The following is a 12,854-nucleotide window of genomic DNA, read 5'->3' on the forward strand; positions in this document are numbered from 1 at the left end:
CCCAACAGAAAAATAACAGTGATTTATTTTTGAGCATGGCATTCCCTCCTTTGTGTAAACGCCTGTTTCTCCAGTTTGTGGTACTCTCCCTAAGAAGCCTTGATTTTTCCTGTCATGCTTGGCCATTAGTCCCTATCCTTTTTTACCCTACATAAACTCTGCAGTCATTACGTTATTTTGTAATTATCTGTTCAGATGTCCATATCTATCACTGTCCGTTGTAGTTCCTGATATGTAGTACACTTAATGAAATGAATGACTAAATATTTTGGCTGAATGAGCAGTATTATGAATTCACAGAAGTAAGGAAGTGCCTGACTCAAGCTGGGTGCATCAGAAAGCCTTCCACTTTGATTTATTTCAACCAGTGTTATAATCAAATGCCAATTCAATGAGAAAATGTAGATACTTATTCAGAAATTATTTTAAGGATTTTGTATACATGAATAAAAAAGTGAGAGGCCAAGTTAAAAAGTCAAAAGACCAAAAGTATCTTTACACAAATGTTTTAGTTAAGGATGAATGCCCTGATTAGACCTTAAAGGAAATTGAACAACAGACTGAGAATCCTGATATGTGAATTCTGATTCTAGCTCTCCCTCTAACTAGCCATTTAGCTTTAGGCACTCATACTACAGTGAATTCTCTTTTATAAGGTAAGGGTGTTAGATTAGATTATCTTCCACTTTTTTTTCTCAGTTCTAAAATTCTATGATAAGGAAGGAAGATATAGATTGGATAAATCATATTTTACAGTTTCTCAAAATACTGCAAATCCTTAAAAATATATTTGGTAAAGTGTGAGAATATTGCTGAGTAGGAGAGGCTATTTGCAAGTGTGAGCACTGAAGACAGAGGAGAGTGCTGACTGATACGTAGAGTCACTTCAGGTAAGCAAATGAAGAGGGAGATGGGGGCACTCCTTGTTAATGATCTTTTACTTACATTATGTAATAATCCCAGTGTGAACACTTAGACTATATGACCAAGACAGTACACATTTTTATGAAGCCCATTTGAGAAGAAAATCAGTCATTGGAGATAGTGGTCACAGGTGAGATGAAGCAGGCCCTTCGTGCTTACCAGACTGTGTGCCGTCCAGCTGCTTGTGTTGCTCGTGTCTCAGTGAGAGCTGGGACACACGCTTCCTGCACGGGGACTGCACGGAGGAACGGTGTGTAGCTTTACAGAAATGCTACTCCATTCCCCTTTTTAAGCAGTTCTAACTTACTGGCTTCCATGTAATCAAATTAATGAAGAGAAGCTTTAACCAGTCTCTTTGTTATTACATACTTTTATGACCCTACAATATAAAGTATATGTTTTCCCACATTATAATTTGCAATTTTTTTTTTTTGACAGGCAGAGTGGACAGTGAGAGAGAGAGACAGAGAGAAAGGTCTTCCTTTGCCGTTGGTTCACCCTCCAATGGCCGCCGCAGCCGGTGCGCTGCGGCCGGCGCAGCGCGCTGATCCAATGGCAGGAGCCAGGAGCCAGGTGCTTTTCCTGGTCTCCCATGGGGTGCAGGGCCCAAGCACCTGGGCCATCCTCCACTGCGCTCCCTGGCCACAGCAGAGAGCTGGCCTGGAAGAGGGGCAACCGGGACAGAGTCCGGCGCCCCGACTGGACTAGAACCTGGTGTGCCGGCGCCGCTAGGCGGAGGATTAGCCTAGTGAGCCACGGCGGTGGCCAATTTGCAAATTTATAAGAAGAATTTTCTGGATCACCACACCTCTTTTCATTGTTTTATTTTTTGAAAGGCAGAGTGACAGAGAGGAGAGCGAGAGATGGTTGTAATAGCCGGAACTGGGCCAGGCTGAAGCTAGGAGCCGGTAACCCCATCTGTTTCTCCCATGTGGGTGTCAGGAACCCAAGTACTTGGGCCATCTTCAGCTGTCTTCCCAGGGGCATTAGCAGGAAGCTGGATCTGAAGTAGAGCAGCCGGGACTCAGACTGGTACTCTGATACAGGATGCTGACATCATAAGCACCTGTTGCACCACAACCTTGGCCTTCTTTTTACTTTATTTTATTATTTTTTAAAGATTTATTTATTTATTTGAAAGGCAGAGTTACAGAGAGAAAGAGAAATCTTCCATCCACTGGTTTGCTCCCCAAATGGCTACAAAGGTGGGGCTGGGCCAGGCAAGCCATGAGCCTGGAACTCCATCCAGGTATCTGGTGTGAGTGGCAAGGGCCCAGGCGCTTGGGCCGTCTTCCACTGCTTTGCTCAAGTGCATTAGCAGGGAGCTGGGTCCGAAGTGGAGCAGCCAGGGCTAGAACTGGCACCCATAGGGGATCCTGGCATCACAGACAAAGAGGCTTTACCTACTGTGCCACAGTGCCAGCTCCCTTTTTATTTTAAAAAGGCAAATATTGGAATAAGATTCATTTAAGCTTGAAAAGTATTCCTGAAATCCAGTGGACCTTCATTAAAAATTAAGAACACATTAGGCCGGCACCATGGCTCAATAGGCTAATCCTCTGCCTGCAGCACTGGCACCCTGGGTTCTAGTCCTGGTCGGGGCGCTGGATTCTGTCCTGGTTGCTCCTCTTCCAGGCCAGCTCTCTGCTGTGGCCCGGGAGTGCAGTGGAGGATGGCCCAAGTGCTTGGGCCCTGCACCCCATGGGAGACCAGGAGAAGCACCTGGCTCCTGGCTTCAGATCATCACAGTGCGCTGCCGCAGCAGCCATTGGAGGGTGAACCAACGGTAAAGTAAGACCTTTCTGTCTCTCTCTCTCTCACTGTCCACTCTGCCTGTCAAAAAAAAAAAAAAAAAAAAGGAACACATTGGGTGGGCATTTGGTGCACTGGTAGGATACTTAACATCCTCCATTGGAGTGCCCAGGCTCAAGTCCTAGCTGTGCTCCCGTTTCCAACTTCCTGCTAATGTGCACCCGAGGAGGCAGCAGGTGATAGCCAAGTAGTTTGGTCTCTGCCACTCAGAGGGGAAACCCAGGTGGAGTTCCAGACTCCTGGCTTCATGCTGGCCCAGCCTCAGTTGGTGCTGGTATTTGAGGACAGAACCAGCAGAAGCTGTCTCTTCTTTTTGTCTTAACACCTTTTGAATAAATAAAAATTAAGAGCACAGCCATATAAACCTTAAAATCAGTTACTGGGGGCCGATGTTGTGGAAAAACGAGTTAAGCCACTGCCTGCAACACTGGAATTCTCTATGTGAATCACAGCTGCTCCATTTCTGATCCAGCTTCCCGCTGTTGTGCCTAGGAAAGCAGTGAAAGATGGCCCAAGTGGTTGGACCCCTGCCACTCATGTGAGAGACCCAGATGTAATTCCAGGCTCCTGGCTTTAGCCTGGCCCAGTCCCACTTGTGTTGTAGCCATTAATAAAATCTTTTTTAAAAAGAAAAAAGCAACAACAACAGTTCTTAGTGACTAAATATGCATAATTTTGAGCAGGACATTCCAGGTGTAGGAACCATTTTTATTATCTCCATATTCAAACTTCACTTTTCTATATCAATTCCCACATCCGTCAACCACAGACTACTTTTTTTATGATTTATTTATGTATTTGAAAGAGTTAGAGATCTACTGGGTCACTCCCCAAATATTTGGCCACAATGTCCCAGGCTAGGCCAGGCCAAAGCCAGGAGCCAGGAACTTCATCCAGATCTCTCCTGTCAGTAAAGGGGCCCAAGCACCTGGGCTATCCTCCACGGCCGTCCCAGCCATTAGTAGAGAGTTGGACTGGAAGCGGAAGAGCCAGAACTCAAAGTGGCGCCCATCTAGGATGCTGACATCAGAGGCAGAGGCTTTACTCACTGTTCCACAGCACCAGCCCCTAGACTGACTGTTAAAAGCATGTTTAGGCCTAATAATAAGTACATTGAGTGTGGATTTATGAAAAAATTGCATTATCATCATATTAGGAGGATGCAGACCGGAACAGGAAGATTGATCAATGTCTTAAAACCTTCTTAGTAACCCTAATAAAATATATTATAATAAGAAGTCAATAGATAATGTTTAAAATTGACTACAAGATAGAGTAGCATGCATATCTTATTTAAAAATAGAGGATAAAAAGCAGAAGAAATACAGTGAAATTTTTTGTCTCTTAGGAATAAAAGAGAAAGTAGTAAAGGGGCTACTTTTTAAAAAATTAATAGCCCTCTAACGGTGATTAGTACTGCTTTGTTAAATTAGTTTAAATAAAACCAGTGTTATGGCTTAATACACAAATATTCTGGTTCCAAAAAGATATCACAAACTTTAAATACATATATTTAGAAAGCTGATTTCCTAGAGGTTAGACAAACAAAACCATGCATTGCAGTTCTGGTCTGCTGGCAGCTTATGTACTTCAAACTTGCAATAGCTAAAACTCAACTCCTAAATTGTCTGTACTCTTACCTGGAGGTATGAGTTGAGCACCGTCTTCCGCTAGCGAAAATAGAACATTCCTAAGTTCAACCGTGTGCGATAGCCACACTTTATTTCATTCACTGATGTCAGGAAGCAAGGCAAGAAGCAGGTGTTCTGGCACAGCACGTTAAGGCCCTTCCTGGGACACTGCATCCTGTATCAGAGGGCCTGGGATGGAGTCCTGCCTCTGCTTCCAGTCCAGCTCTGTGCAAATGCTCTTGGGAGGCAGCCGCTGATGACCCAAGGTCTTGGGTTCTTGCCCCGCACTTGGAAGACTTGAATAGACTTCCAGACTCCTAGCTTAGCCTGGTCCAGCCCTGGTTGCTGTGGGCATTCCAGGAATGAACCAGCAGATGGAAGAACCCTCTTTCTGTCTTTCTACCTTTCAGATGAAATAAATAAATAAGTGCAAATAGCACAGTTAATAAATCTGCTTATCTTTTCTTTTTTTTTTAAAGATTTATTTATTTTTTACTTGAGAGTCAGAGTTACACAAAGAGAGAAGAGGCGGAGAGAGAGAGAGGTCTTCCATCCGATGGTTCACTCCCCAGTTGGTCTGCTTATCTTTTCTAATGTTAGCTCTTTAGTCATTAGCTATCATATACCTGTTAGAATATGTTTCAGTCCGTGATCCCATCTGGCTCATAATTTCTGGGGCCTAGAGGAGAGCCTCATATTAAAATAAGGGAATGAAGTGTATTTGTTAAAGATCACTCAAATTCAGTAATACTTCATTTTGAATATTGTACCATTTCAGAAAAAATGAAATTGGTGCAAATATTTTTTTAAATAAGATTTATTTATTTATTTGAAAGAGTTACACAGAAAGAGAAAGAGAGGCAGAGAGAGAGAGAAATCTTCCATCTGCTGGCTCACTCCCCAGATGGCCATAATGGCCAGAGCTGCACCAATCCGAAGTGAGGAGCCAGGAGCTTCTGCCGGGTCACCCACGTGGGTGCAGGGGCCCAAGGACTTGAGCCATCTTCTCTGCTTTCCCAGGCCATAGCAGAGAGCTGGAATGGAAGTGGACGTGGGCCCAGCACCCATATGGGATGCTGGCACTGTAGGCGGCGGCTTTACCACAGTACCAGCCCTGGAAATATTCTTAAAATATAGTTATGTACTCCCCCAAATGAAATGTGTATCTTTTTCCTCTTGAACCTATGCTTATTGGTGAGAAATTTGTGAATCCTGGTGATAGAAGCACTTATTTTTGAGAAGTGTGGTCAGGAGCCTACTGAATCTGTTTGTCATTCCTCAGGCCTACTACTACTGTGCCATCATAGAGGATGTGATACTGCGCTTTGCCTGGACCATCCAGATCTCCATCACCTCCACAACTCTGTTGCCTCATTCTGGAGACATCATTGCCACTGTCTTTGCACCCCTTGAGGTTTTCCGGTGAGCAAATTGCTGAAAAGTTTATCAAAGATTCTTCTTACCTGAATGATGCCATAGTACTTACAGATTAGTTTATGATAACACACAAGGGTAATTACAAATGTGGAAAAGTGGAATTAAAAAATACGTGTATATTGTTACACAAAATTTTTGGAATCTATATATAGTTTTTTCATAATACATGTTCAACATTTTGAAGACCCTCCATATGCATAGATTTCTTTTTCTTTAAAAAAAAAAAAGATGTATTTTTTATTAATTTGAAAGAGAGAGGCAGAGACACAGAGAGAGATTGATCTTCCATATGCTGGTTCACTCCCCAGATGGCTCAAAGGCAAGGGCTAGGCCAGACTGAAGCCAGGAGCAAGGAGCTTCTTCCACGTCTCCCACATGGAGCAGGGGCCCAAGCAGTTGAGCCGTCTTCTACTGCTTTCCCAGGAGCATTAGCATAGAGCTGGATTGGAAGTGGAGCAGCAGGGACTTGAGTTGGTGTCCATACGGCATACTGGCATTGTAGCCATTGGCTTTACAAGCGACACCACAATGCCGGCCCCAGAACTCTTAACCAGAATTCTTGGAAGGTTAAAAAGGAATATTCTGCTCAATTACTTGGCGTGTTGGATTGGGCTGCAGCAAGGACCATGGCTAGGGGGATGGAGATACAAGGACGCATCTGTGGAGCATATTTCAAAATTATTTTTGGCTCCTGGCTTCGGATCGGCACAGTACCTGCCGTTGCGGCCATTTGGGGAGTGAACCAACGGAAGGAAGACTTTTCTCTCTGTCTCTCTCTCACTGTCTGTAACTCTACCTGTTGAATAAATAAATAAAAATATTTAAAAAAAAATTATTTTGCACCAAAATACCCTGATCTTTAATGCCATTTTCCACAAGCCTTTTAAAATACCTTCATACTTGCAACGCTTAGATTTTCCAGCTTTTCCCAAATTTCTGTCAGTCCCAGAGATGGAACATCCTACTTGAGGGACTGAGAGGTTATTTCTTACACAGTACAACGGGGACTGGCATTGTGGTAGAGTGGAAGCTGGGCTGAGTCCTGGCTGCTCTGCTTCTGAAACCTCTCCCTGCTGATGCGCCAGGGAGGACAGTGGGAGATAGGCGACGCACTTGGGTCCCTGCCACCCAAATGGGAGACCCAGATGGAGTTCCTGGCTCCTGGTTTCCGTCTGGTCCATCTCCAGCCATTGTGGCCTTTTGAGGGATAAACCAGCAGAGGGTAGAGTTCTCGCTTTCTTTTCTCCTTCCCTCCCTCCCTCCTTCTCTATAATTCTGCCTTTCAAATAAATAAATCTTTTTTAAAAACCAACAAAGTTAAAATAGCTATTGATGGTGATTTATATGCTTTTTTAGAATTGGGCTCCGTTGGAAAGGTGGTAAGTAAACATTGGGAGGTAAAAAAGCTTAATTTAGAACAGAAATTAAAATCTCTTGAAAATCAGTTTTTACAGTTTGGTAGTCCGAATTATTCAGCCCAGTGAAGCCAACAAAAATGCTGATAAAGTGGTTTCAGAATTCTCAGAGCATCAAGCATCTGACAGGGTAGCCCCTTTGCCTTCATGACTTGAAAACAGTCAAGATTGGTCCTCCTGGCTCTCCTTTCTCTGGCTTCAGTCTCCTTGGCCCACTTTGTATTGATGCCTGCCTTCTTTCAGGCGCTCTGGATATATTTCTGGGAGGGCACTGTGTGGAAACTTGAGAATAAAGTCAGTCAGCGGCATGCATTTGAAAGGCGTGACCTATCTTCTCTGAGTGCAGGGACCATCAATCAAAACCCTGTTCTGATCAACGACGTGTACAATCATGCCAGCCTGCCGGCATGAGGCCCACTTGGCCAAGCTCCTCAAAGCTCCTGAACACTACTATGTCTCTGAGTTAGGCCAGAAGCTGAATTTGCAATTGTAATGGAAGATTTTGCTGGTGTTGTGGAGCAGCAGGTAAAGCCACCACTTGACACTGGCATCCCATATTGGAGTGCTGGTTCAAGTCCTGGCTGCTGTTTCCTATCCAAGTCTCTGCTACTCTCCCTGGGAAAGCAATGGAAGATTACCCAAGTGCTTGGGTCCTGCCACCATGTGGGAGACCCTGATGGAGTTCCTGGCTTTTGCCTGGTCCAGCCCTGGCTGTTGTGGCCTTTTGGGAATTGAAGCAGCAGTTGGGAGATCATTCTGTTTGTGTCTCTGCCTGTCTCTCTGTTACTCTGTTTTTCAAATAACAAATACATTTTTTTAAGTGTATAACTCAGTAAGTTAGAAAAAAATCTAAAAACTGTAAATCAAACCCAAAGCAAAGTGGGAGGAAGGAAATACAAAAACAGAAACTAAAGAAATAGAAAACAAAGTTAGAAAATATTAACAAAGCCAAAGTTAATTTTTTAAAAAGACTAATATTACTGATAAAATGCTTGGTTGTGGGGGGTGGCACTGTGGTACAGTCGGTTAAATGTCCACCTGCAGTGCCAGCATCCCATCTGGGCACTGGTTCATGTCCTGGCTGTTGCTCTTCCAATCTAGCTAGCTGTTTATGGCCTGCGAAAGCAGTGGAACATGGCCCAAGGGCTTGGACCCCTGCACCTGCATGGGAGACCCGGATGAAGCTCCTGGCTCCTGGCTTCAGATCGGCCCAGCTCCTGCCTTTGGGCCATTTGAGGAGTGGACCAGCAGAGGGAAGACCTCACTCTCTGTCTCTCCTTCTCTCTATCTGTAACTCTGCCTGTCAAATAAATAAATAAAGCTTAAAAATATAAATAGATTTTTAAAGTGCTTGGTTAGACTGATCAAACTAAAAAGGAAAGAAGGCACAAATTACAAATATCAGAAATCCTAGAGATTTTTTTAAGAAATAAGACAATGAGTCTTATGTTCAACGTTATGCCAGTAAATTTAAAAATCTCAATAAAATGAAAAAACTATAAAAAGCACAGCTTACCGAAACCTGTAATGAAGAAATAGAAAATCTGATAAGCTTCTGTTAAAATAATTAAATCCATATTAAAATACTTCCCACAAAGAACATTCTAGGTCCAGGGAATTCTTCCAAATTTTCAAGGAAAGAATATTATCAATTTTATATAAAATTTCTAAAGAGAAAGGACAAAAGGACAATAAAGAGAGTGCTTCCTAGTTTGTTTTATGCAACCAGCATGACTGTGATTTCTGAATCTACAAAGATGCCAGAAATCATCAAGCTGTTTCATGTATAGAGTTGCAAAAATCCTGAGCAAAATATTAGCTGATTAGTCCAACAGTATATAAAAAGGGTAATATATCACAAATCAGGTTCATTTTAGAAACGATAAGGTTAACATCCAAAAATCAGTATGTATAACTTAACCACATTAACTGAATAAAAGGGAAACAGGGAAGTATAATATATGTAGAAAAGATAATTGCTAACAGTATCTGCTCCTGAGAAAAATAGGTATTTTCTGTAAAAAAAGCAAACAAACATAATCTTGATCGTATTCAGCAGTTAAATACTGTAAGTTTTCCCTCAAGGTCATCCATGAGACAAGGATGAGCTCTGTTACCATGGCTGTTTTACATCGTACTGCAAGTGTGGTTCGTGAAATAAGGAAAGTTCATAGAAGAATTCATAGAAGATGCATTTTGTGTAAAAACTTTTTGTGGATTTCCAAAAATTTTTGCAACACAATAAATACATTTTAATTCCATTTTCTATGAACTTGAACTTTTTGAAGTAAGACGTTATGGAAGTAGGCGTTGTGGTCCAGGGGGTAAGCTGCTGCTGTGACAATGGCATCCCTATCGTGGTGCTGATACTGGTTTTGTCCAGGCTGTTCCACTTCCAATCTAGCTTCCTGCTAATGCACCTGGAAAGGCAGTGGAAGATGGCCCAACTGCCTGAGCCCCTGGCACCCTTGTAGGCAGTCAGGATGGAGTTCCTGGCTCCTGGCTTCCGCCTCTGCTAGATAGACCTGGCCACTGCAACCATTTGGGGAATGAACCAGCAGATTGAAAATGTCTCTCCTCTCTCTCTCTCACTCTGCCTCTCAAAGAAGTAAATTTTAAAAAATGATAATATAAGGCTAGACAAATAGTCCACTGGAACAGATGAAGAAGTCTAGAAACAGATCCAGATATATATTTATGTCAAAGATAATTATGTAACAGTGGAGGAATAGAGATGTTTTATTTGTTTATTTTAAAGATTTTATTTATTTATTTGAGAAGTAAAGTTACAGACAGAGGGAGAGACAGAAAGGTTTTCCATCCACTGGTTCACTCCCCAGATGCCCACAATGGCTGGAGCTGAGCCAATCTGAAGCCAGGAGCCAGGAGCTTCCTCCAGATACAGGGACCCAAACACTTGGGCCATCTTCCACTGCTTTCCCAGGCCACAGCAGAGAGCTGGATTGGAAGAGAAGCAGCCAGGACTCGAACTAGTGCCCATATGGAATGCCAATGCCACAGGCAGTGTCCTAGGCCACCATGTCACAGTGCCAGCCCTAGAGGCATTTTAATAGATGAGTCAACTGTGTATCCATATAGAGAAGAAAAATGAATCCTACCTTTAATGTATGTGAACCTGTTTTTAGATGGATGGCAGAGCTAAATATGAAAGGCCAATTAATAAACTCTCCAGAAGTGAACATTAGAGTCGGTCCTAAAGGTGACTACAGGACGTGATGATGGGCTTTGTATCTCTGGATGATAATTACACAGTGTGATCAGTTTCTGACAACTAAACTGTACACTTAGGATTCGCATGCTTTTCTACATTTAATGCCATTCTTCAATTAAAATGTTTATTTAAAATACAAAGGATTGCCTTCAGAAAAGTGGCAGACTGACAGCTGACTTCTCAGCGCCAGCAATTAAAGTGAGAATTCATTCAAATGAAGTCTTCAGAGAAACTAGCTGCCTACCTGGAACTCTACCCAGGGAAAATCTCTCTCACAGATGAGACGATACAAGGATATTTTCAGATAGGTACACAGCATTCCTCTGAGTGAGGATGAACAAACACTTCCCAGTCCAATAACATAGCTGCTAGAAACAGCAAGGTAGACCTGAAAGATAGAGTGATCAGAAATGTCTCCAGACCATCTGGTCAGCTCACTTACTCTGCCTGACTCTGGCACCATCCCTGCACCACCTCCCCCCAGCCAGTTCTCTCTCTTTCCTATGTGCTGCTTCATAAACTTAGAAAAGAAAAAAATTCTAGTTAAAAATTCCATTCTTTTTTACTCATACTGTTTCTAAAAAAAATTCATTTGCTTAATAATAGAATCCAAGTTCTCTCACCCATTTTTTAAGATCTCCTTGACTCTACTGTCCCCTTGCAATGATTGCGCTTCTTTCTGCTGTCTCTTATAGATCTTCTATCCACTGGTTCGTTCCCCAAATGGGGCAACAGCTGGTGCTGGGCCGATTCAAAGCCAGGAGATTCTTCCATGTCTCCCACGCGGGTGCAGGGGCCCAAGCAATAGGGGCCATCTTCTACTGCTTTCCCAGGCCATAGCAGAGAGCTGGATCGGACGTGGAGCAGCTGGGTCTCAAATTGGAACCCATATGGGATGTGAACATTGCTTAACCTGCAATGCCACAGCGCTGCCCCACCCCCCATTCTCTTTAATGCAACTGAAAGTTTTGCTAATTATCTGTAATAATAATAGCAATAGCAGAAAACACTGTATCTAGGACTGTCCTAAGCTCCTTACACTTATTTATGAATCCACAGTCATCTTGAGATAGGTACTGTTATTATGCCTTTGACTGATGACTGAAGCACAGGCTGAGTAACTCATCCAAGGCCATTGCAGCTAGTAAGAGGTGGGGCCATGATCTGAGATTATATTGCCTTAGATTATGTGCTCTTAGACCCTGTTGCCTCTCTGCTATGCTAAATCTCATGCTCAGTTCTCTGTACTTCTCCCCAGGCGTTTGCTTTACATTGTTTGTCTCATGTACTAGTCTCCCTCAATCCCTTTACTGGTCCTTCTTTTCTTAGCAGACTGTGAGTTTTGGGGTCTTCCAGGGTTTACTCCTTAGTCTCTGATCCCTCCTCCAGTTACAGTGATCCTAAACGGTGATTTGAAATACTGTCTTTAGCCATTTCCAACCCTGCACCCTTGCACTGCAGACTCATGTGTTCCTGTTTACTGAATTCTCCGCGGAATGTCTGACAAGTAGCTCCATCCACAGAAACCACGCTGTCCTCTGATCTTGGGTCACAGCATCATCGTCCCCAAGACCAGCCACTCTGGAGACTGCTCGGTCCCTCGTCCTGATGTGCCTCATAGTGTCTGTCATCGCCCACTGCTTTGCTGTCTCTGCCGCCAGAACTTGGGCTTTATCTGCTTTCTCCATTGCATTTCCTCCTTACAGTAGACATTCAGTAAATATGTGTTGAACAGAGTGGGAGAATGAGCCTTCAAACACTGCATTCAGGAGTCCTTTCTTGTTTGCTTCCCCACCAACCCCTACACCGCTTTCCCCTGATTTATTTTAATAACCTAGCCTTTAATTCCTCATTTTTGTTTCCATGAGTGGACACTTGGTATTTGGGTAGGTTATAGGTAGTAATGTTATGTCCAGATTTTACAAGTAATCTGTGTGCTGTGCCCCATCTTGCTCAGGCGTTTTGTGTGGAATTTCTTTCGCCTGGAGAACGAACATCTGAATAACTGTGGTGAGTTCCGTGCTGTGCGGGACATCTCTGTGGCCCCTCTGAATGCAGACGATCAGACGCTCCTGGAGCAGATGATGGACCAGGAAGATGGGGTACGGAACCGGCAGAAGAACCGGTCATGGAAGTACAACCAGAGCATATCCCTGCGCCGGCCTCGCCTCGCCTCTCAGTACGTACGGCTTCCGCTTCGTTAGGGCGTATGTCCTTTGGGCTTTAGCATCGTGTAACATTTATCCTAGGAAGCTTATCAAGTTAGACCAAATAAACTGCTGATATTCAACTATTTTCCAGCTATAGAAAGTAATAGTAAACTGTAATTTCATATGGATCCAACCTAGAGAATATCTTTTTTTTCTTAAATCTGAACATTTAGTGAGTATGGATAATGGAAGG

General features: G+C 43.2%; 1 protein-coding gene across 2 annotated transcripts in view; it reads left to right on the forward strand.

The window, feature by feature from the left end:
* The window catches only part of XPR1 (xenotropic and polytropic retrovirus receptor 1), a 226,748-nt gene that overhangs the window by 204,672 nt on the left and 9,222 nt on the right, over positions 1–12,854 (forward strand). For both annotated transcript variants that reach the window (XM_051857042.3, XM_089299467.1), the window contains 2 exons: positions 5,650–5,789; positions 12,409–12,630. In XM_051857042.3, coding sequence (XP_051713002.2) covers positions 5,650–5,789; positions 12,409–12,630 — 362 coding nt within the window. The remainder of the gene's footprint in view (positions 1–5,649; positions 5,790–12,408; positions 12,631–12,854) is intronic.

This window comes from Oryctolagus cuniculus, chromosome 7 (genome assembly GCF_051225735.1).
Source record: "Oryctolagus cuniculus isolate XC-2025 breed Fujian yellow rabbit chromosome 7, ASM5122573v1, whole genome shotgun sequence".
Lineage (NCBI taxonomy): Eukaryota > Metazoa > Chordata > Mammalia > Lagomorpha > Leporidae > Oryctolagus > Oryctolagus cuniculus.